Raw genomic sequence first — 22,641 nt, 5'->3', positions numbered from 1 at the left:
CATGCAGAGGACCTACCACTTCCTTGTTCTTCCTCTCGCTTCTTGCTTCAAGCAGAGAAAAATAAACTTTTCAAAATTATTTGTAACCCCTCTGTCAGGGAACTGCCATCAGTACTGGAGGGGGAGCGCAAAAGCCAGAGGGATTCCAGAGAGCGTCCCGGGATCGGGAGAAGCAGCCCCTCTTCTGAGGAAGAGAATCAGCGTAGCACCAGTGGAGAAGGGGGGCAGGTGGGGGAAGCGGCGAGGCGGTCCCATGACTCCTTGCCTGGGACCAGCGGGGAGAGTAGGGGTCCTCCGCTGCCCACGCCCTCCCTGCGCAGAAGGCTTCCGCGCAGAGAGAGTAGGAGGAGACTAGGCGTCAAAGAGCTTCTTTGCTGGAAGAAGTTTAAGAAACGCCCACTGACGGATTCTGCCAGCGATTGAGACAGCCACGGGTGAGTGGCTGTCCGGACAGAAAAGGTTCACTCAGGCAACCCAGCCAGGTGTTTGCACCCAGCCGGGGAGATAAGCACCGGCTTACGCACGAGCAACCCCTATAGAGGAGGGAGAAAGGTTGTTTTCTGCTGCTCCAGAGAAGCGGACACGGAGCAATGGATCCAAACTACAAGAAAGAAGATTCCACCTAAACATTAGGAAGAACTTCCTGACAGTAAGAGCTGTTCGACAGTGGAATTTGCTGCCAAGGAGTGTGGTGGAGTCGTCTCCTTTGGAGGTCTTTAAGCAGAGGCTTGACAACCGTATGTCAGGAGTGCTCTGATGGTGTTTCCTGCTTGGCAGGGGGTTGGACTCGATGGCCCTTGTGGTCTATTCCAACTCTATGATTCTATGATTCTAACCCCTAGAACCATTACGCCTTCTCACAAACCTGAGCTCATTCTGAGCTTTTGCCTGCCTGATCATCTCCCTGCAAATATAACACCAACCAGTTACATGTTTTTTGGAGTTAAGAACTGGAATCATTGCCAATTTATTCAGGGTTTTATCCCATTAATAAGTGCAACCAGGAAAGGACTCTGCTTTTCCTCTCAAGTGGCTTGACCAGCCAAGATAGGCAGATGCAAGAGCAGCTAGGAATAATTTCTTCACAGCTGCCGCAGCAGTCTTATAAAACGATCTGTGCGACAATCAGCTGCCTTTGGCACGGGGCTGCATGTTCTCAGCACAGTGCAAAAACAGGCTTGATCACATTCCACGAGTACCTCCCACCCGGCAATCCCCTGCAGATGTAGGAAGTTTAACCTGCTGCCTGCATGATGGGGGCTGGCATGGACAACGTGAGGTGGATGTGAAGTAAGAAGATAAGGAGAGCCCTGCAGGGGCCAGATCAGGCCAAACAGAGCCTAGCATCCCCTTTCACACAGTGGCCAGCCAGATGCCCTAATGGCTTAAAAAGAAAACGAGACCAATTCATGGAAGCAGAGACATCACCTTGCCAACAAAGGTCCGTATAGTTAAAGCTATGGTTTTCCCAGTAGTGATGTGTGGAAGTGAGAGCTGGACCATAAAGAAGGCTGATCGCCGAAGAATTGATGCTTTTGAATTATGGTGCTGGAGGAGACTCTTGAGAGTCCCATGGACTGCAAGAAGATCAAACCCATCCATTCTGAAGGAAACCAGCCCTGAGTGCTCACTGGAAGGACAGATTGTTAAGCTGAGGCTCCAAGACTTTGGCCACCTCATGAGAAGAGAAGACTCCCTGGAAAAGACCCTGATGTTGGGAAAGATTGAGGGCACAAGGAGAAGGGGACGACGGAGGATGAGATGGTGGGACAGAGTTCTCAAAGCTACCAGCATGAGTTTGACCAAACTGTGGGAGGCAGTGAAAGACAGGAGTGCCTGGCGTGCTCTGGTCCAGGGGGGCACAAAGAGTCGGACATGACTAAACAATAACAAGTCACGATGGCTCTGCTTTGTCTCCACTGTCAGAGGCAGGAATGCTTCTGAATATTAGTTGCTGGAAACAACAGGGGAGAAAGTGTTCTTGTTCTCAGGTCCTGCTTGTGGACTTCCCATTTGGGTATCAGGGTGGCCACTGTGATAACAGGATGCTGGATTAGATGGGCCATTGGCCTGATCCAGCAGGCTCTTCTTATATGACTAGCCCAGGGCTTGAGAACAGCCCTTTGGGGCCACAGGCAGAGGACTGGCTCCCCAAGATCATTGTGTCCAGGGGGCCTCCTACATCAGAGGCAGGTGTTCCATTGCTGACCAATGGGGCCTCCTTGCATCACTTGGGAAGACAGGCGAACTAATGCCAGTGTACTGGAAGAAGCAAAGATCACCAGTGTTGAAGCAATGGTTCTTCAACATCAATTCTGTTGGACTGGACATGTTGTGCGGATGCCTGATGATCGTCTTCCAAAGCAACTACTATATTCCCAACTTTAAAATGGAAAGTGTAATGCTGGTGGCCAGCAAAAGAGATTTGTGTCAAGGCAAATCTAAAACAATGTAATATAAACGCCGACAACCGGGAAACACCCGCCTGCAAGTGCTCCAATTGGAGAACGGCCTTTACCAAAGGTGTCATGGGGTTTGAAGATACTCGAACTCAGGATGCAAGGGAGAAACGTGCTAAGAGGAAGGCATGCTTGGCAAATCCACACCGTGATCAGCTCCCACCCAGAAACCAATGTCCTCACTGTGAAAGGACGTGTGGATCCAGAATTGGCCTCCATAGTCACTTACGGACTCATTGTTAAGACCATGTTTATGGAAGACAATCTCACTCGGCTACGAGGGATCACCAAATAAGAAGCCGCCTCCTTGCATATCAGATGCCAAGAGAGATCGCATGGCATAGACGCTGGCTTTTTCACAGCCCATTCCTTAGTGTTCGTAAGAACACACATGTTCTTCAGAATCCTTAGTGTTCTTAAGAAGAGCCTGCAGAGTCAGGCCAGCAGCCATCTAGTTCAGCATCCTCTTCTCACAATGGCCAACCAGATGCCCATTGTGGAAAACCCACAAGCAGGATTTGAGCACAAGAGCACTCGCCCCTGCAGTGGTTTCCAGAAAGTGGCATTCAGTAGCATTGCTGCTTCCAACCGTGTAGACAGAGCATAGCCACCCATCACTGGCTCCTGTGGGAGGGAGTTCCACAGTTTAACCACACTCTGTGTGAAGGAGGACTTTATTTTCTCGGTCCTGAGTTTTCCAACAGTCAGCTCAAGAACTCTGTCCACCTGCTGTTGCAAACAACATACCGGACCATGATTCAATTCTTACGCCTTTTCTTGAAGAATTTACATTTTAAAATGTTCATAATGGGTTTGAGAACTTGCAATGGCAAAGGACGTAGTACACTGATAGAAATGTAAATGTGTGCCTAAAATCACGGGAAAGGCAATTCAATCCAACATACCTCTGTTGAAAGGTAAGAGAATTGCTTTTGCTCCATCAAAATGTCAAGAGCAAACCCAGGCGCTGAATGGTCAGAGGTCAACCCTCCATTTCAGCATCACCTCTCCTGGTGACTCACACCTTCCCTATCTTTGTTTCGCCAGCTGCACATGAACAAATGTTTACCAGGTGCAAATATTTGCAGTGAGCTGCTCCAATGCGACACAGACGACAATGAAGAGACCAATTTTGACAAGTGGACTATTCTTCCTGCATGGGGGTGGGGCTGTAGCTCAGTGGTTAGAGCATCTGCACGGCATGCGGGAGGTGCAAGCCTCAATCCCTGATGGCATCTTCAGGTAGGGCTAGGGCGAGATGCCTGCCTGACACCCTGGGGAACTTGTGTCTGTCAGTGTTAACCAGGCATGGGGAGCCTGCGGCCACACGCCCCCTGCCAACATCGCCAAAGGCCAGGAACAGGAGTCCAGCAACACCTGGAGGGCCACAGATTCTCAGCGCCAGAGCATCTACTTTGCTGGAAGTCGGTCCCAAGTTCAATCCACAATGGTGTCTTTTGGTAGGTGAGTGGGGCTGAGAGACTTCAGAGAAGTGTGACTAGCCCAAGGTCACCCAGCAGCTGCATGTGGAGGAGCGGAGACGCGAACCGGTTCACCAGATTACGAATCTACCGCTCTTAACCACTACACCACACTGGCTCACTGGCACTGGATGAGCCATATCTATATGTATAAAGGAATCTCAGCTCCTTTGGGTCTTCACAGCCCTTTGCCAAAATTCTCGATTAAGCCACTGATCCCTCCCATCGTCTTCTCAAGAACTGAATTGCATCCATTAACAGCAGAGCTCTTATTGTTCGAAACATGATTTACTGTTAAACACAACAAAAAGAAATGCACAAAGGGAAGAGACAGATCAATAGCTTCTAATCTTGCTGGGAGTCTGTTCATCCTCTTTCAACTTACTCCTAAGTCACCCCACTGGAGATGAGATGATGGCAATTCAGAACTAGAAATGTGTCCCGCACCTGCTGCCCCAGGATGACAGGTTGCTTACAATCAGAATTCACCAACCTGGTGCCCTCCAGATGCTCTGGACTACAATGCCCATCAGCTGCTTCCAGTGCATTACGAACCCACCTTTTCCAGAAGGAGCCCAAGGTGGCATTCTTGGTTCTCCCCCTCCTCATTTAATCCCACAACAACCCTTCAAGGCAGGTGAGGGTGAGAGGTCCAAGGTCACCCAGTTCACAGTTCAGTGGGGATTTGATCCCGGCACTCACCCAGGTCCTAGTCCAACACTCCAACCCAGGCAGACCAACCTTTCATACTAAGTGTGCTGCAAGAGGACTTTGACACGGAACCTGCTGGACACAGTGCCTTGTCACAGGGGGGAGCAAGGCCAAAATATGATGCCACCCATGCCACACCTTGTGCGGCCTTCCCAAAGCCAGGTAAGTGAGGTGCAGGGTTTTGGGAAGGAGGCACAATGCTCTGATAGGAGGATGGAGGTCCCCAGGATAAGGTCACCAGATTTTTTTCAATGAATCCGGGGACACTTTAAATAAATAAATACTACACGTTTGGGACGTTGATGCTGCAGCGATGGCGGTGGCAGAGGGTGGCTACCGCCTTGACCTCAACCACCATGTTTCCCCTTCCCCCAAAGCTTCTATCTCCTTTCTCCATGAGCCTGGGCAGCCCCTAAGTTGTTGGTTCTTCGGTGGTGGTGGGGAAGTGGTGCGCAGTGGGTCAGGCATGGAAGGAGGAGAAGGAGGGCCAAGAGCGGTGGCGGCAGCGAGGCTCAGACAGTGTGATGCCTCCCTTCCCATTGGAGCAGCCCCAATCCCATTCCTACTTGTGTGCAAGCAGGAGGGGGCGGGGATCCCTCAGCTGGGAAGGGAGGCTTCACGCTGCCTTTCGGAGCAGCCCCAGCGCAACTCCTACTTGCGTGCAAGCAGGAGGGGGCAGGAATCTCTCAGGAAGTGCAATGCCTCCCTTCCCATCGGAGCAGCCCCCATCCCATTCCTACCTGCATGCAAGCAAGCAGGAGGGGGCAGGGATCCCTCAGCTGGGAAGGGAGGCTTCCCGTTGCCTAACTGAGAGATCCATGCCCCCTCTGCTTGCACGCAAGCTCTGATAGGCAGTGTGAAACCTCCCTTCACAGCTGAGAGATCCCCACCCCGCCCTGCTTGCACGCAAGTAGGAGTTGGGCGGCTGCTCCGATAGGCAGCATGAAGCCTCCCTTCACAGCTTAGCTGCTGGGGTCAGGGAAGGTGGAGGCAGCCCGGAAGCTGCAGCTGAGAGCCCCTGCACCACCATCCTATGGGGACTTCCCAGCAGCTCCTGAAGCCAGCCAGAGCCAACTGCTCCAGGCTGCTGAGACTGCCACTGCTGAGTTTACCGGGGACATTAGATGAAATCCAGGGATGGAATTTGTCTGGGGACTTATTAGCAAATCCGGGGACTGTCTCCGGGAAACGGGGACGTCTGGTAAACCTACCCTAGAACCCTGTCAGAACCCAGCACCTCATCTACACAATTTTGAGAAGGCAGCAAGAAGACTTGGGGGAGATGTCAAAGGTTGCCGAGGGCCACCAAAAAAGGTCTCAAGGGCCACATACGGCCCTTGGGCCACGCATTGGACCACCCTGATCTTACCAATGTAGTGCACTGGCTCTCTTTGGTTGAGAGGACATCTCCCCTTCTCCTCCACGGCTATGATTCTTATTTCAATATTAGTTGCTTTTGTATTTTCATTTTACAATTTCAGTTGTAATATTTTTGTAGCCCGCCTAGGGTCATTTGGTGAAAAGGTGGGGCTGTAAAACCGAACAGCAAATAAATAAACATGAACTGGGGTAATCCCGAAGACAGAATACCGATCTGGGGACTCAGAGACAAGACACAGACACACATCTTTGAAGCGCAACAGTGGAAGAGCTTCCCCAATCTAAATATGGCGGTGGGGGGTGCATTCTGGCCAAGTTATCAAGAGTTCAGGAAATACTAAGATGTAAAATAACACCCTGCATCTTCTTTAAAAAATAATAAGAAGAAATTGCTTGGGAAATACTGGATCTTGTGAGGATATTACAATGCAGCAGCAGCATCTCATTTCCATTTAACACCTATAATAAAACGAAAACGGCGGAACTAGCAGAATGAATATTGTTTCAAGATGCCATCAGCATAGCAGTTGCGTCAAGGGAACAGTGATGCAAGAAGTGGCACGGAAAAGGCAGTCCAAGAGAGACAGCATGGCGTAGTAGTTGGACCTGGGTGACCAAGGTTCAAATCCCCCTTACTCAACCATGAAGCTCCCTGGGTGACCTTGGGCCAGTTAGCCTCTCAGCCTGACCTACCTCACAGGGCTGTTGTGAGGATAGAGTGGAGGAGCGGGGAGAGAACTATGTGCCCCACCCTGAGCTCCTTTGAAGGTGTGATGTAAATGCAATAAATAAAGTACAAGAAGACTGTAGGTAGAATAGAATCACAGAACTGTAGAGTTGGAAGGGACCCCCAGGGATCATCCAGCCCAACCCCCTGAAACCACTGGAATCACAGCCAAAGGGTCCCTAACTGATGGTCATCCAACCTCTGCTTAAAAGCCTCCAAGGAAGGAGGGCCCACCTTCCCTCTGAATTACAGTAGCGGGGGGACACATATATATGTTGGACACTGCAGAATTAAGCTTTCGACAAGTGAGTCCTCTAGCCCAGGGGTCAGCAAACTTTTTTAGCAGGGGGCCGGTCCACCCAGTGGCATAACGTGGGGGGTGCAGGGGGTGCCGGCCGCACCGGGTGCAACATCTAGGGGGGGCGCTCACACTCACGAGGGGATCTATGGGGACCCTGCTCCGGGTTAGGGGGCGCAAATTACTTGCCTTGCTCCACAAATATACTTTTTTATGAGATGCATTTTAAATAAAAGGACATATTCTACTCATGGAAAAACACGCTGATTCCCGGCCCGTTCGCAGGCCGGACTTAGAAGGCGATTGGGCCGGATCCGGCCCCTAGTTTGCCTATTCATGCTCTAGCCTCTTTCCCATTGGCAAAATAAGCCCAGCACAGCTGAAAGATTTGCCCTCCATCTTCCAATTTGTTTGGAAGCCTCTTAAGCCTCTTTGAACAGCGCCTGATTGGAACGCAGCTTTATCTTTTCTCCCTTTCCCTTGCCAAAAGTTGCCGGCAACTTCACAGCAAGTTCAACTTCACTTTGCTCCGTTTTGCGGAGGGTGAGTCACACAACGGGATCAGCATCTCTCCCCTTGCCAGAAATGAGTCAGAGGGGGAAAGGGAGATAAAGAGAATTTGCACCTAGGATTTAAGCCCCTCTCTGGGCTCAAACATTCCCCCCCCCAACCTTCACAATTCCCCAGCGGAATTTTGCATTCCGATGCCTACAGGTGAAAGCCTTTCTCCAGAAGAAGGAAGGGGGGGAAAGCCGACAGCAGAATAATGGCTCTTCTGCCATACAGACAGCTGTCCTCCCACGAAGGGCTGCTTTCTGCCTTATCGTCAAGTCCCCCCCCCCCTTGTTTGATAGAGATCCAGGAAATGTTCTGAAATCCCCTTAATGCCTTGTGTTCTCAAGAGATAAAATTAAAACTTCGTTCATCAGCAGTGACAGGCGCTCTTGACAAAAGGAAAATCCCTTGCGGTTGGGTGAGCGGATCCTGCAACACCCCCCCAAACCCCTGCCAGCTCCCCCAGGTATCGATGTTGCCTGAGAGAAAGAGCTCCTGCTGGAACTTTCCACTGGCTGGCTACCTGCTACCTTGTCGGAAAGCCCACAGAGTAGCAAGATCACTCTGCGAGCGCAGGAGCCCATTCCAGCCTAGGAACATGGCAGCCAGGAGATTCTGCCTCTCCACAAAGAGATTAACAACAGCTTGGCAGCCTGCGGATAGTGACAAATGAAGTCCCCACTGCCACACACACATACTGACCAGGGTGTGGGGCTGGGCAGGATTTGCAAGGGGCAGGGATCCGCTTTCGCACTCTCCACCAACTGGGCGCTTTAAAATTTATTTTACAAACAATAAAGTGCTTCACAGCCTGAAGCCATTAAAGCAGTGTCGAATAGGGGTCACCTTAAACCTTATGTCCCAGCTCCATCACTGTGATCATTGGCAGGAGCATTGTCTGGCATTCCCCGAATTGGCGAGGCTCATTCGACAACAAGAAACTGAGCCATCAGTGTCAATGGCCCAGTCCTGTGGAACTCCCTGCCACTAGAGATTCTGCGGGCACCTTCCGTTCCAACTTTTAAACGGTTAAGCTTTTCTTTTCCACTAGGCTTATGCAGGCAATTAGGGGTACGTTCTCCCACAATGGTTGAGTGATGCCTGTTTTTAACCTTTTTGTGGTTTTTATCGCACTGCCTTTGTGTTTTATTGCTTTGTGTGTTTCTTAGGACATAGAGGTAAAGGGTAAAGGGGACTCCTGACCATCAGGTCCAGTCGTGACCGACTCTGAGATTGCAGCCCTCATCTCGCTTTACTGGCCGAGGGAGCCGGCATACAGCTTCCGGGTCATGTGCCCAGCATGACTAAGCCGCTTCTGGCGAACCAGAGCAGCACACGGAAACGCCGTTTACCTTCCCGCCGGAGTGGTACCTATTTATCTACTTGCACTTTGACGTGCTTTCAAACTGCTAGGTTGCCAGGAGCAGGGACCGAGAAACGGGAGCTCACCCCGTCGCGGGGATTCAAACTGCCGACCTTCTGATCGGCAAGCTCTAGGCTCTGTAGTTTAACCCACAGCGCCACCCGCATCCCTTATTTTATTTTATCTTAAGACATAGCGGTACATAAATATTTTTTTATAAACGAATAAATAAAATCAGTAAGACAAAGCCGAAGCGAAGCACAAAAAGTACAAGGTGAGCTCCTCTGAAGCTGTAATGGCATGAGGTGATTAACAGGTGGACACCCTTACCCACCTGCCAAATTTCCTGTTGGGCAGTGGAGGTGGGGTGGATCCAGGCTACTGATTCCAAATTCCTGGTCTAGAGAGAAAGCCCGGGACATTTTTATTTGAGGCTGTATCCAACATTAATCATTGCACAGACCCACTGAAATTAATAGGCATGTTCCACTTGATCAGCCCACCCAGGCGGGATCCTGATTCTCCTTACCCTTCTGAGGGCCAAGAGTGACAGATGGGTAGGGCCAACCTCTTGCCAATCATCACACATCACAGTGACATCTTCCAGGAGCTGTTTCCCCCCATGCGGTGCTTTGAAGGCCCAACAATCAGCTGGGGCTTCAAAGCACCGTGCAGCGTTCTATGCCAGCTCCAACTTTGGCAGATGCCACCAATCAGGTGGTCAGCAACATCCACAACCATGTTTTTGGAGCAGGCCAGCCGCATCTGTACTTTCCCCACACTCAACATGATGTCAGGTGTAGGCCAGGTGGATGTGGCTTGGCCAAAATGGCCTCATGGGCCAAACGGAGAGGCCTGGTGCAGCCAATTAGGGCCAGAGGTTGCCTGTGAATGGGAGAGCCCAGTCTGCAACATGGCAGTTCAATGCAGCACCACACAGCCAGTGGCGTGGGCTACTCACCAGACAATACTTTTGCTGCATGCTTGCAGACACTGAAATGACTAATGGGGTGTGTGGGGGTGCCATCTCACTTACAGCAGCGTAATATGAGAAGGCGCCTCAAGCAAGCAACATCAGTGAACGGAACGGGAAAATATGGAAAGGGATATTTTAAGTATTTGCTGCCCTCCAGAGGAAGAGCCCTATCAAAAACTTAGGCTGAACACTGTGCCTGATTTTTCTTATCTTTACGGTTGCGCAGAAAGATCTGTGGCTACAGAAGCCTAGCTGGTTCAGTGAGTAGACAGCTGGGCTCATTTCAAAGGGTCTACTCTTAAGTTGGACTAATGTTGGGTGCAACCCAGAGCTTTAACAACACACTCCTCAAACGCTTCTTCCACATGTGCCCAAATCCCACCCCTGCACAACTATCAGAGAGGCACAGTCCTCTGTACCAGGTAACCCCAACTTCCACTATCCAATAAGCTTCCGAAAAATCATCTCAGAGAAAAACCAACTCAGCACTGGAAGATTCATTCCAAACAGCTTGATAAATCTTTCTTGCCAATGAACCTTTTTGGCCAGCCTTCACCAGCCTAGTGAAATTGAAATTCTTTATTGTCACTTGTACAACTTGTATGCAGTGAGATTACACCAGCACCCCCCACTTAGCTCTCTTAGTCTTAATTCCCCTCGTTTACTGACGCACACCCACCAAACCCAAAAGTCAGTTGCCCTGCTGTTATCTTTTCATTCAGCAGCCTAACAGCCCACAGATAGAAGCTGTTCTTTACCCTGTTGGGGCGACTAATCCGGCTTCTATATCTTCTGCCCAAGGGCAGGAGATCAAGAAAGTGCCGGCCAGGGTGTGAATCATCCCTGAGAATTTTCCTCACTCTCCTGAGGCAACGTTCTTCTGCTATTTCATCCAGCGGATTCACGGGACAGCCCATAATATCTTGTGCTGTATTCACCACCCTCTGTAGACACTTCCTATAAGATGATGTCAAACCAGCGTACCACACTGTGATGCATTATGAAAGGACACTTTCTATTGTTGACCGGTAGAAGGAGATCATCAAATGTTGATTGACATCGTTCTTCCGCAATACTCTGAGGAGATGGAGTCTCTGTTGGGCTTTCTTAACCACCTGGGTTGTATTTATTTTCCAAGGAAGGTCTTCACTGAGATAAACTCCTAGGAATTTAAAGGAAGAAACTCTCTCCACACAGCCCTCCCCGATGTACAGCGGGGCTAGTTCTCCTCTCTTTCTCTGAAAGTCCAACACCATCTCCTTTGTCTTGCTGATATTAAGGTGCAAGTTGTTCCCTAGGCACAATGTAGATATTTTTTGGACCTCGACTCTATACGCTGATCCGTCTCCACCTGTTATTAAACCCACTGTGGTGGTGTCATCTGCAAACTTAATATTTGCAGTAGACGGGTCAGATGATACACAATCGTATGTTTACAATGAATACAGGTAAGGACTTAGCACACATCCAGTGTGCTTCTCCAGATGTTCTGGACTACAACTCCCATCATCCCTCACCATTGGCCATGCTGGCCAGGGCTGATGGGAGTTGGAAGCCCAGCCCCGAAACATCGGAAGCACACCAGGCTGACGAAGGCTGCCTTACGCAGCTCCTTACACTGCGTAGTTTCCCGATGCATGAAAACCAAGCCAACCACACAAAAACCGAGAACAGCCATTCAGCGCCTGCAACCGAGGGGGCACCTTACCTGACAGCCTCTGCCACATTGTTGGAGGTGTGGCCCGATAAAGCGTCGTGCAAGTTGCGGATAAAATAATCCCGGTATTCTTCGGGAAGAGCCATGAACGTCCCGCCCATCACAATGAACTCCACTTTGTCCACACTGTGACCCAACTGCTTCAGCTGCAAAAAGTAAGATGAACACATGAGACAACTGCCTTGTGGCTTTCAGAAGATAGGGAGATGCAGAAGCTGAAATAATAATAATTATTTATTACTTGTGCCCTGCCCATCTGACTGGGTTGCCCTGGCCACTCTGGGCAACTCCTGGAGGGGAAAAACGATCGCTGGACATCCAGATCTCTCCATTTGGCTCCTGAGGCCATTTTGGCCAAGACACACCCCACAGCTGACATCATATATAACAGGTATGGGGCAAGTAAAAACCTGTCTCAGCTGAAAGGGTGTTTTTGCAGGGACCATCATCCATGAGGGGTGCCTGAAAAGCACTTCACAGGATAAGATATGATAATCTTTATTGACATTGTCCCATACAGAACAACGAAATTGAAAAAAATCTCCACCAGACATTCAAAACCCAACAAGCCTGCTATCCCAGCTAGGTTAGCCCCCTAAAAACTCTGATACCCCATAATTAAATACAATATACTGCCATAAAGACTACCTTACACTGCGTTTAAAGCCAAAATTGCATATGGATAGAAACTGTTTCTCAGGCGGCTAGTCCTAGTCTTTATAACCCTATACCTTTTTCCAGAAGGCAGAAGCTGAAAGAGATCATTTCCGGGGTGCACACTATCCTGCGCTATCTCTGCAGCTTTCTTATGGCACCGGGAAGCGTAGATTTGATCCAAGGTGGGAAGAGTGCGCCCAATTATTCTCTCCGCAGTCTTTACAACCCTGGACAGCATTGCTTTTTCCCTGACTGTGCAGCTCCCAAACCACACACAGAGACCATAAGTGAATGGTGAATTTTGGACATAATGGAGATGTAAAAGATTTGGATTCTTATAAAAGATGCAGGAGGAAATGACTAACAATAGGACCCACAAAGGGGAGGAGGGAAGTCCAAGAGGTTCTTTGGAATCTTGTTTTTACGTTGTATGTTGGATATGTGAGTGTAAAGCGCTAACTTGGAAAACCAAATAAATATTTTTTTTAAAAAAAATATGGCAAACAAGATCATGACCGTCTTTATGATCAAGGAGACATTGACACATTCTTCCCATCCTAGCAAATATTTACCTGCTCAACGCGGTGCCTGGTCTGGAGATACGGATCGTACCTGGCACGGATGGCTCTCATGGAAGTTGGCTGCCGGAAGCAAGGAGAGGTACATTATCTTGATTTAATATTTGTAGTCTGCTTTTGCAACAACTGCTGAGCTCAAGAAAGCTCACAATAATCACAACAGCATTTAAAAAAAAAACATTGCAATCACTAGATTATCAAACATAAGGTACCCCTGCCCGTACGGGCCAGTCTTGACAGACTCTAGGGTTGTGTGCTCATCTCACTCTACAGGCCGGGAGCCAGCGCTTTCTGCAGACACTTCCAGGTCACGTGTCCAGCGTGACAACGCTGCTTTGGCGAGCCAGAGCCGCACACGGAAACGCCGTTTACCTTCCCGCCAGTAAGCGGTCCCTATTTATCTACTTGCACCCGGGGGTGCTTTCGAACTGCTAGGTTGACAGGCGCTGGGACCGAGCAACGGGAGCGCACCCCGCCGCGGGGATTCAAACCGCCGACCTTTCGATTGGCAAGCCCTAGGCGCTGAGGCTTTTACCCACAGCGCCACCCGCGTCCCTTATCAAACATAGTAGCATATAAATAGAGCAAACAACAACAAATTCATCAAAATGATTCAATAAAGTCAGAAGAATTCAAAGTTATTTAAAAAGCATTCATCAGTACGATAAGCCCACAAGTTACGTACATTCGGCTTTGCATGCATAGAATAAAAATAAAATGTCAGCGGTCAGAAAGGGAGCAGGGTTTCTGGGGAAAATGACTTTGGCAATCCTAGCCACCATTGAACCCATTGAGTTCTGACTACAAGATTTTGGCTTTAGGTGCAATCACCAGAACGTAACCCCAGTGTAAGCACCAGGCTTACTGTATGCAAGAAACAGACAAAAGCCAGCTAGAAAGGTCTGCACCTCAAACTCTCAATGCCGCCCTGACACCATAATGATCAAGGGCTTAAAAAGAGTAGACAATGAATTAATTTCAAAGCAGCGAATTGAGGCCATGCTCCCATCAGGGTCACGGATTCATGGTGACCATCCCGAGACGATTTTGGCTTTCATCATAAGCAAGTTTCCACCTAGTCTCCACCTAGTGGCCAATCAAAGGCCTTTAATTATTATTTTTCCTTGGTTTACAAAAGTGCGTGCATTGTCTCTTTTTGCAGGTTGTAAGGTCTTGTGGCGCTGTGGGTAAAAGCCTCAGCGCCTAGGGCTTGCCGATCGAAAGGTCGGCAGTTCGAATCCCCGCGGCGGGGTGCGCTCCCGTTGTTCGGTCCCAGCGCCTGCCAACCTAGCAGTTCGAAAGCACCTCCGGGTGCAAGTAGATAAATAGGGACCGCTTACTGGCGGGAAGGTAAACGGCGTTTCCGTGTGTGGCTCTGGCTCGCCAGAGCAGCCATGTTACGCTGGCCACGTGACCCGGAAGTGTCTCCGGACAGCGCTGGCCCCCGGCCTCTTGAGTGAGATGGGCGCACAACCCTAGAGTCTGTCAAGACTGGCCCGTACGGGCAGGGGTACCTTTACCTTTACCTTTAAAATCTTTTCTACAGATCAGTTACATTTGTTATGAGACATTAGTGCTGAGTACTGTATAAGGTTGGGGGAGAGGAGGGGTGGTAAAACTAATATTCTTTTATATAGTGTATGTGTGGGGTTTTGTGTCAGCGTCAACTGGGTAGGTTCTCTTTCTATTCGTTTATTACATTTCTTTGGTAGTGAGATAAACTAGGCTACCCCTTTATAATTTAAGTCCATATTTGATGAAATTTAGTATGGGGGAGGCAGGGCGAGAGAGGACCTGCAAGACCAGCCGATGTAGATGCTGAATAGTTTAGGGCAATTCAACCTCTTTAAAAACCAAGCATTTACCTAGTGTCACATGACACCGCATACAAGCCACCAGTGCCACATGCACTGAAAAACATGCACATTTAACTGCTGGCTCCCCCCAGTAAAATTTCTGACATCACGCCCAGCACTGAGTAAACAAACTGGGAGGGGTGGCTACCACCCCAGAGGACAGGATCACACTTCAAAACAACCTTGACAGATTAGAGAACTGGGCCAAAACAAACAAGATGAACTTTAACAGGGAGAAATGTAAAGTATTGCACTTGGGCAAAAAAAATGAGAGGCACAAATACAAGATGGGGGACACCTGGCTGGAGAGCAGTACATGTGAAAAGGATCTAGGAGTCTTGGTTAACCACAAACTTGACATGAGCCAACAGTGTGACGCGGCAGCTAAAAAAGCCAATGCAATTCTGGGCTGCATCAATAGGAGTATAGCATCTAGATCAAGGGAAGTAATAGTGCCACTGTATTCTGCTCTGGTCAGACCTCACCTGGAGTACTGTGTCCAGTTCTGGGCACCACAGTTCAAGAAGGACACTGACAAACTGGAGCGTGTCCAGAGGAGGGCAACCAAAATGGTCAAAGGCCTGGAAACGATGCCTTATGAGGAACGGCTAAGGGAGCTGGGCATGTTTAGCCTGGAGAAGAGGAGGTTAAGGGGTGATATGATAGCCATGTTCAAATATATAAAAGGATGTCATATAGAGGAGGGAGAAAGGTTGTTTTCTGCTGCTCCAGAGAAGCGGATACGGAGCAATGGATCCAAACTACAAGAAAGAAGATTCCACCTAAGCATTAGGAAGAACTTCCTGACAGTAAGAGCTGTTCGACAGTGGAATTTGCTGCCAAGGAGTGTGGTGGAGTCTCCTTCTTTGGAGGTCTTTAAGCAGAGGCTTGACAACCATATGTCAGGAGTGCTCTGATGGTGTTTCCTGCTTGGCAGGGGGTTGGACTCGATGGCCCTTGTGGTCTATTCCAACTCTATGATTCAATACTTTCCCTGAAGAAGGGCCCACAGAGTCTTTAAAGCAGTACCTCGTATCCTGTGTAAGACTGTGTTGAATACTCAAAGTCAGAATCGGGACCCCCTGGACAGTACCTGCATTTTCAAGAGAAAAACAGAGTCAAGCAGAGGCAGACGGTTTAAGCTAGCCTCCCCCCACCTTAGCGCTCTCCAAATATTTGGGTGATGTGTCTCATAATCGCCGACCACAAAAACCTCTGCTGGCTGGGGCTTGATGGGAACCAGCAACATCCAGAGAGCACCCAGGGTTGGGTGGGGGGAAGCAGGTTTAAAGCTGGCGAGTTCTTCCACAATCTGGAGGCAGCAGGAGGTTCTGCCCATTTGTAGGGCCCAAAAGCAGTGAGGGAAAACCCACAAGGTGGGCATTCCCCACTGAAAGGTGCTTGTGTTACCTATTTGCATTATTACATTTATCTCTCACCTTTCTTCCAAGGTGGGGCACCCAGTTCTCCTCCTTCTCACATTTAATCCCCACAATAACCCTGTGAGGAAGGTTAGACTGAGAAGCAGTGACTGGCCTTAGGTCATTCAGTGAACTTCATGGTAGAGTGGATTTGAACCCCTGTCTCCTAGGTCCTAGTCAGACACTCTGAAGCCACTAAGAGAGTGTTGACTGGACAACCCTAGTTAGTCCTGGATGAAGCCTCCAGTTAATTACTGTGCATTATTGTACAACTGGCTGGGGTCAGGGACTATTCAAATACAGTGGTACCTCGGCTTACATACGCTTCAAGGTTACATACGCTTCAGGTTACAGACTCCGCTAACCCAGGAATAGTACCTCAGGTTAAGAACTTTGCTTCAGGATGAGAACAGATTTTTTTATGTACCGTATTCTTTGCTCTATAGGACTCACTTTTTCCCTCCTAAAAAATAAGGGGAAATGTGTGTGCGTCTTATGGAGTGAATGCAGGCTGCGCAGCTATCCCAGAAGCCAGAACTGCAAGAGGGATCGCTGCTTTCACTGCGCAGCGATCCCTCTTGCTGTTCTGGCTTCTGAGATTCAGAATATTTTTTTTCTTGTTTTCCGCCTCCAAAAACTAGGTGCGTCTTGTGGTCTGGTGCGTCTTATAGAGCGAAAAATACGGTAGTTTTATGTAGGTTTGCGGTAGTTTTATGTAGTTTTTATGTAGTTTTATGTAGTTTTTCAATTTCAATGTTCTGCAAGGGACAATGACAATAAAGATATCGTATCGTATCGTAGAAATCGTGCTCTGGCGGCGCGGCGGCAGCAGGAGGCCCCATTAGCTAAAGTGGTGCTTCAGGTTAAGAACAGTTTCAGGTTAAGAACAGACCTCCCATCCCACTTTTAATCAAGGGAGATGAACAGTAGACCAGAACGTTATTTAGCTGCGATTGCTGCACTGCAAGGGGTTGGACTGGATGATCCTCTGGGTCCCTTCCAATGCTACTGTTCTGTGATTCTATGGCAGACATAGGCAAACTCGGCCCTCCAGATGTTTTGGGACTACAACTCCCATCATCCCTAGCTAACAGGACCAGTGGTCAGGGATGATGGGAGTTGTAGTCCCAAAAACATCTGGAGGGCCGAGTTTGCCTATGCCTGTTGTATGACATATACCTCCTCTGCGGGAGGCAGTGGGAATCACAAGCAGAGAGCATTGCTATTGCACTTAGATCCTACTTGAGCTCTTGCCATTGGTGGATTTGGTTGGTCACTGTGAAAACACGATGCTGGACTAGATGGGTCCCTATGGGCCTGATCCAGTTCAGGGTTCTTCTTAGGTTCTTACATTTCAGTTGTCTACAACACAACCCGCCAACATTTCTGATTATTCCAAGGCTCTACTTACACACAAATGTTTCCTGTGAAGTTAATGTGTGGACATCTGTGAGGCTTACACATCACTGCCACAACAGCAATCTGAAAAAAAGGAGAGAAGCATTGCAGAGAAGTTATCACAGTTCTCTTGAGAAGAAAACACCACAATCATTACATTTAAAGGAACGGAAAGATGTAGTACTTCACAACCACCTGCCCTGGGCAGAATGCCCTATACCGAAATGAGTGTCCAACTGAGTCATTTTTAGGAACATGGGAAGCTGCCGTGGGAACATGAGAAGATAGGCAATGAAGGTGCCGGACGAGTCTCCTTGGGGGAGAACATGCCACACATGGGGAGACATGGCAGAAGAGGTCTGTTCCCAGGATGCCACCCTCTGGACCTCTCATGGTGGAGGCACATGAAGAAGGCCCTCAGACAGAGATAGATAAAACCTTATTCGCATTAGCCAATGGCCATAGCAACATTAAAACATTACAGTATATGCAGAAAAGGAAATTTGATATAAGAGCACAATTTAAAGTCTGAATCAGCAGTCCGTTAGTGGCCCTTATTCTGATTGCCCCTGCTATGAACCTAGCAACCTTTGCTGTTATCTGCTCATTTTGATCTGATAGAAGAAAGGACATTGTGGCAGTGGCTGAGCGTCCTGGGATGGTTAGTATGAGTGGGGTGATGATCTCGTTCCTCAGGTCTTTGTAGAGAGTACAGGACAGGAGGACGTGTGCCACTGTTTCGGTGCTACCATCTCCACAGGGGCAAAGACATTTCTCAGGCGGAACCTTTTGGAATCGACCCTCAAGTACCGCAGATGGCAAAACATCCAGTCTTGCAAGTGTAAAAGCACGTCTGTATTTGGGGATAATAAGTTTGTGCAGATATGGGGCCACAGAATCAAAATGGAGAGGTGGAAAATGAACATACCAAGGGCAGAATTTCCTTATAGGAGGCCTTCAGATGATGATTACAGGGTCTGGGTTGGTTGTTGTGAAGACCTCTCCTTATTGAGGGTATGAACGTCATGCGCCTGGGTTCACACCCTACAACTAGACCACTAGTCCACAACACTGACTGATGACACGGGGGATAATCAACATGGCCTCCAGATGTTTCGGACTACAATTCCCATCATCCCCAACCACTGACCACGCTAGATGAGGCTGATGGACACTGCAGTCTAAAACACCAGGAAGCCCTCTTATCAAACAACGAACAAGCCTACCCCACTAGCAGTGCGGATGGGCTTCGCCTTCAGTTTGGGAACCAGCACTCTGCGATACTGGGGAGGCACCGCAGCAATGATGTCCACGAGGCGGGGCTGTGCCGAAAGCCCATACTTTGCAGCTGTCTTGGTCTTTATCCTTGAAAAGAAGAGAGTGTGATTTAGTGAGGTGATATACAGGGAGGATAAAGGGGATGCACAAACGGCAGAAGGCAGAGAAGAGCAGGAGACCAGCAGCAGGAATATTACTGGCACCAAAAAGGAAGCAAGAAGAACTACTGACGAAAGAAGAATGGAGGATGAAATTGATGGACTATGCAGAATTAGATAAACTAACAGGGAGGATTCGAAACCTGTGGGACCAGAAATTCTCAGAAGACTGGAGTAAATTTACAGATTATTCGAAAAGCAATTGTGATGAACAAACTACGGTAGTAAGTTTGCAAGAAGTTTTGTATTATTTGAAATATTGCAAAAAAGATAATGATGAAAAATATTAGTTAAGGACAATTAAAGTAAATAGGAAATTAAAAAATGCATAATAAGTGAGAAAGAACGGAAAATCATCAGAGGTGTTGACGGAAATCCTAAAATTTTGTATAAGTTGAGAAGTTATGTTGTATGAATGTTAGAATTAATGTTAAAAAACCAATAAAAATGTATTAAAAAAAAGAGAGAGAAGAGCAGGAGACGGTGGCCGGCCGGCCAAACTTACTTGTTCAAGTTGACATCTTTGCCCTGGTCGTGAGCTTCGATGAGCTGCTTGATGACGTCCGAGATGGTCATCATCATCAGCTCTGCCCGGCTGAGGTCTCCTGAAACAAGAAGCAAAAGGCTGCCGGTTTCTGCATTCGCACTCGGGTCCTGCTTGGGAGCTTCCCACAACAGGCGCCAGCACTTTGACCTCTGCCCAGAAACAGACCCATAGCCAGCAGAGTGGAGCCCCCTTCTCCACAGCAGCATCACAAGGGGCTGGAATAGATGACCGTCGGGGTCCCTTCCAGCTCTCCTCTTCTGTGACATATAGATCTATGAAGCCTGCTCCCTATAACCAGCCCGGGGGTCAGCAACCTCTTAGGGGCCGCCTGGTGTTTCTGCTTTTCAGAGGCTCCCCAAGCCTAATCGGAAAAGGGCACAGCGAAGGCGCCCGCCCACTAATCATGAGTCAGGGAGTCCCATCCCAAATGCCTTTAGGGAGGTATTTTTATATGCAACGGCTGCAGCTCGGACTTTGGTGGCAAAGGGGCGGAAGGAAGAAGAAGCCCCGACAATAACGGATTGGCATAACAAGCTACAAGAATTTACTGAAATGGCGCAGTTGACAAATAGCCGGAGGGGCAACTCAAAACAAAAATTTATGGAAAAGTTGAAGAATGGAGAGATCTCCTTATGTGGAGATCTGAAGACCCGAGGATTACAAATTTGATTAAGGTGGAAGTTGGAGCTTTTGGGACATTTGGACTTGAAACGAGTAAGAAACAAGATTTAGGCTCCACTTTTAAGTATGGAGGTCTGGGTGGAAACATGGATCCTATTGGGCTAGCTAGAGCTTCTCCGAGATTTGGTGTTTAATACCAAGGACTACCAAAAAAACCGGCAGAGAGGAATTGAGAGAGAATTAAGAGCCTCGGACATGAGATCTCCAGGCTGATAGTAGATTGACTGATGGACGTTTGTTGGGGATTGAAACCGGGAAAGGGGGGGGGGTGGAGTTTGGGAATCCAAAGGGTGTATAATTATAACTTGTTTTGTTTTTATTTTGTTTTGTTATTTGTATGAAAATTGGGGAAATCGTGGAAGGGAATTTAGGCCGACTTTAGAAAAAGGTTTTAAGAATAAGCAATGATGTATAAATATTGATGTTTATAAGGCAAAATTGGCTTTTTAAAAAATGAACTAAATATAAAAAGGTTTAAAATTAGGGATAAGAACTTGTTGAACCAACAATCTGAACTGGAATACAAGAGGGGGAGGTGTGGGGAAGTCAGGGAAATATGTTATAGAAAATAAGGATTGTGAATTTTATGTGTTTTAAAAATTTTTTGCTTTTTCTTTTTTGCTTTTTTAATGTATTACAGTGGAAAATCTTAATAAATATCTTTAAAAGTGGGATAGATGTAAGATATATGTTCAAAAATACAGTAAAGGTTCGCTATCTATGCTTGCATTCAATTGATGCTGGAGAGAGACTGAGTTGAGAAATAAGACCAAGGGTACATATGGATATAGGAATGTATTAGATAAAATGTAAAGAAATATACAATAATAAGAGTACATTCATTTGTAAAAAAGGAATATACAATGGGATTGACAGGAAGTCGGAAGTTTTGGTACATATATGATTTTGGAATAGTTTTTTGTCCTTGTTTTTCTTTCCTTTTAGTATATAAACTTTGTATACATGTTGAAAATTATAGTATAATAAGCCTTGTGATGTAATATGATAATGTTTACAGATGTAACATAAGAACTTTAAAAAATAAAAATCAATCAATAAATAAATATCATGAGGCAGGGAGTCCCGAAGTTCTCCCCCAAGCAGCACCTGAAGGATTTCTATACATGTTGAAAATTATAGTATAATAAGCCTTGTGATGTACAGTGGTACCTCGGCTTACATACGCTTCAGGTTGCACACTCCACTAAGCCAGAAATAGTGCTTCAGGCTAAGAACTTTGCTTCAGGATGAGAACAGAAATCGTGCAGCGGTGGCGTGGCAGCAGCAAGAGGCCCCATTAGCTAAAGTGGTGCTTCAGGTTAAGAACAGTTTCAGGTTAAGAACGGACCTCCGGAACGAATTAAGTACTTAACCCGAGGTACCACTGTAATATGAGAACGTGTACCGATATAACATAAGAACTTTAATCAATAAATAAAATAAGTAAATAAATATCATGAGGCAGGGAGTCCCGAAGTTCTTCCCCAAGCAGCACCTGAAGGACTTCTATGCATGTTGAAATTTATACTATAATAAACCTTGCGATGCAATATGATAATGTGTACCGATGTAACATAAGAACATAATTAAATAAATAAAATTCATATATATATATATATATATATATATATATATATATATATATATATAATGAGGCAAGGAGTCCCGAAGTTCTCCCCCCTCTTTCCCTTCTCCCCCCCCCAGCAGCACCTGAAGGATTTCTGCCTGATCCTGAAACTGTTGGGGGGAGAACGAGGAGGAGGGAGGCCTGCTGCCTCTCTCGCGAGGCGCCCCCCCCTGAACTGAGGGGGGGGGGAGGGAGCCTCAGAGAAAGACCCCCCCCCAAAAAAAATCCCCACAGAAAGTGGGGGTGAGAGGAGAAACCGGCCCCTCCCCTTCAACAAGTGACGCCCCCCCCCCCACTGCCAACCGACTTTACCTTTCTTCTTCTGCCTCATGGCGACGCTGCCCCCCTCACGGCTCCCCACAAGTTGTCTCTCCGGCTGGCCGTCAAGCGCCCTCCGTCTTCACGACGCCGTCGCGAAAGGAGAAGGGCGGAAGAAGGCGGCACTGACGGGCAACCGCCGCCTCGCTGCCGTAAAGCGGTCCGCGCACGCGCACACGTGTCCTCACTTCCTTGCCTTGCCGAGCTTTTGAGCCAATCCGACATTGGCTCCGCCTCCCAGCAGCGGGATTGGTCGAGGGGGTTCCATCCCGGCCGTTTTGATCTGACTTTGGCTCCGCCTCCCAGCCAAAGGGATTGGTCGAGGGCGTTCCATCCCTGCCTTTTGGTTTTCCTTAGGCTCCGCCTCCCAGCCAAAGGGATTGGTCGAGAGCCTTCCATCCATCCCTTTTTGATCGGACTTTGGCTCCGCCTCCCAGCCAAAGGGATTGGTCGAG

The 22,641-nt window shown here is 48.1% G+C and overlaps 1 protein-coding gene across 1 annotated transcript in view; it reads right to left on the bottom strand.

The window, feature by feature from the left end:
- ELP3 (elongator acetyltransferase complex subunit 3) overlaps positions 1-22,329 on the bottom strand; it is a 98,706-nt gene extending 76,377 nt beyond the window's left edge. Inside the window, exons 1-7 of the mRNA XM_077925378.1 lie at positions 22,181-22,329; positions 19,519-19,618; positions 18,804-18,942; positions 17,591-17,661; positions 15,788-15,851; positions 12,897-12,965; positions 11,659-11,813 (exon numbers count right to left, since the gene is read on the bottom strand). Coding sequence (XP_077781504.1) covers positions 11,659-11,813; positions 12,897-12,965; positions 15,788-15,851; positions 17,591-17,661; positions 18,804-18,942; positions 19,519-19,618; positions 22,181-22,199 — 617 coding nt within the window. The 5' untranslated portion in view covers positions 22,200-22,329. The remainder of the gene's footprint in view (positions 1-11,658; positions 11,814-12,896; positions 12,966-15,787; positions 15,852-17,590; positions 17,662-18,803; positions 18,943-19,518; positions 19,619-22,180) is intronic.
- Positions 22,330-22,641: the final 312 nt, after the last annotated feature.

This window comes from Podarcis muralis, chromosome 3 (assembly GCF_964188315.1).
Source record: "Podarcis muralis chromosome 3, rPodMur119.hap1.1, whole genome shotgun sequence".
Taxonomy (NCBI): Eukaryota; Metazoa; Chordata; class Lepidosauria; order Squamata; family Lacertidae; genus Podarcis; species Podarcis muralis.
The sequence above is the reverse complement of the archived record's forward strand: the minus strand, read 5'-3'. Positions and strand labels throughout refer to the sequence as shown.